The following is a 1889-nucleotide window of genomic DNA, read 5'->3' on the forward strand; positions in this document are numbered from 1 at the left end:
TCAATTCATGTTTTCATGTGTAGATTAAATTCCTGTGCTGAGAGAGAGAGAGAGAGAGAGAGAGAGAGAGAGAGAGAGAGAGAGAGCGAGAGAGAGAGAGAGAGACTAGTGCAATAGGAGACTGGGCTGTAAATTCACCGACCACTAATACATTTCGAAAGAGCTTAAAACGAGTTGTAGAAAATTACAACAAAAAAACTCTATATGTCAGATGACAACAACAGATCTCTACTGATATCCAACGCATGCAATAATAGGAACATTAATCAGACCATATGCCAGGCTGCGTTGGGACAAAATGTTACCTCACCATACAATAGCCCAACTGACAGATGGCACACGGTTTTAGGGCACGTTGTAGGAAACATTAGCAGGTAGGCCTAGTAGCTGGGTTAGAGAGCGCTCTGAGAAATGACTCACCCCACTGTAAACAGATGAGAGCTGCTGTCCATCGCCACGAAGCCATCATCATCATCCGTCCCGATGCCCCTGCTGCAGATGGATTATGGCGATTCAAATTCCTCTACTCGTCTCTGTGGTTGTATCCGGATACATTCCCTCTCTCGTTCAGTTCAATCAATGACACATCAACATCAATGTAACGTTGCAATCCACTTGACATTACATTATGGAACGTTGAAATATCCGATCGGCTACAATGCAATGTTGATTTAGTAGTCCCGATGTTTAGCTAGCTAGCCAACCATTCAAGCTAATAATATTCATCCACTGTAGCTATTACACATTCAATACTTTCTCTTGCATTAGAATGCCGTCTTTGTAAACCGGAATAGCCTAAATAATATTTCGCACACGTAATGACCAATTCATTTTTTCGCTAGCTAAATATTTGCCTGAGCAGCCTTTTCCATCCAACATGCTGTCCGAATGCGATCGCTGTTGGTATCACAGGGGGCAAGGGAGGGAGAGGCAAGGGAGGGTGGGGCAATGGGGGGACTCCGTAGTGAAGGAAGGGTTTCTGGCGAGGAAAACCATCAAATACAAGACAGCGAATCATTGGCCGACAAAAACAATAGATTACATTTATAAGCCAATGAAAACGGAATGCGCTGAAATTGGTTAAACCAATCAGCTCGTCCATATAGCTCCGAATCGGCGCCAGAATCTAGGGCGGCCCCGCCTCCCGTGCCTGTCCACTGTTTTGTATGCAACATAGAGAATGATAGAGAAAGCATCCCTATATTGTTGCGAAATATGGCGTCTGTGAACCCACTTGCAGCCGCCGTTGAGGCAATCTCCATTTTGAAGTAGTCCATTTTTTTTCACGATTGACTGATCCCTCCTGATGACACGGCTGAACATGACTCCAACAGGGTCATCAAGAGGGATATGCAATAAAGCTGTAAATCACACGCAGTCGACTACATTAAAATGGTGGAAGCCTCCAGTGACGCTGGCCATGCCAAAATTGTATTTTGGCTACTAGACGCCACTATGATCCTCTGTGGAATACAATGACCGATGTATCCTGCCCAATGCATTATTTCCAGAAGAAAAAAAGTTTGTTCCAATCATTATGGGAGAAACAGGCTAGACTACAGACGGTGTCCCAACCTACAAAGATGTTGCCTTTAAAGGCAGGATTAAAATCGTCTCTCCCATAAACTAGAACATTACTATTATCACAATAAGCATTGTAATAATTACATGATCATGTTAATAAGACCAGCACCAGATATTACAGACAGGGACTAGTTATGGTAACACCAGATATTACAGACAGAGACTAGTTATGGTAACATAGATATTACAGACAGGGACTAGTTATGGTAACACCAGATATTACAGACAGTGACTAGTTATGGTAACACCAGATATTACAGACAGGGACTAGTTGTAACAGCACCAGATATTACAGACAGGGACTA

At 43.1% G+C, this 1889-nt stretch overlaps 1 protein-coding gene across 1 annotated transcript in view; it reads right to left on the reverse strand.

The window, feature by feature from the left end:
• The window catches only part of igsf8 (immunoglobulin superfamily, member 8), a 17302-nt gene extending 16294 nt beyond the window's left edge, over positions 1–1008 (reverse strand). Inside the window, exon 1 of the mRNA XM_036950865.2 lies at positions 421–1008. Coding sequence (XP_036806760.1) covers positions 421–475 — 55 coding nt within the window. The 5' untranslated portion in view covers positions 476–1008. The remainder of the gene's footprint in view (positions 1–420) is intronic.
• Between the last annotated feature and the right edge of the window lie 881 nt (positions 1009–1889).

The sequence above is a fragment of the Oncorhynchus mykiss genome, chromosome 17 (genome assembly GCF_057628025.1).
Source record: "Oncorhynchus mykiss isolate SJ-2025 chromosome 17, ASM5762802v1, whole genome shotgun sequence".
NCBI lineage: Eukaryota > Metazoa > Chordata > Actinopteri > Salmoniformes > Salmonidae > Oncorhynchus > Oncorhynchus mykiss.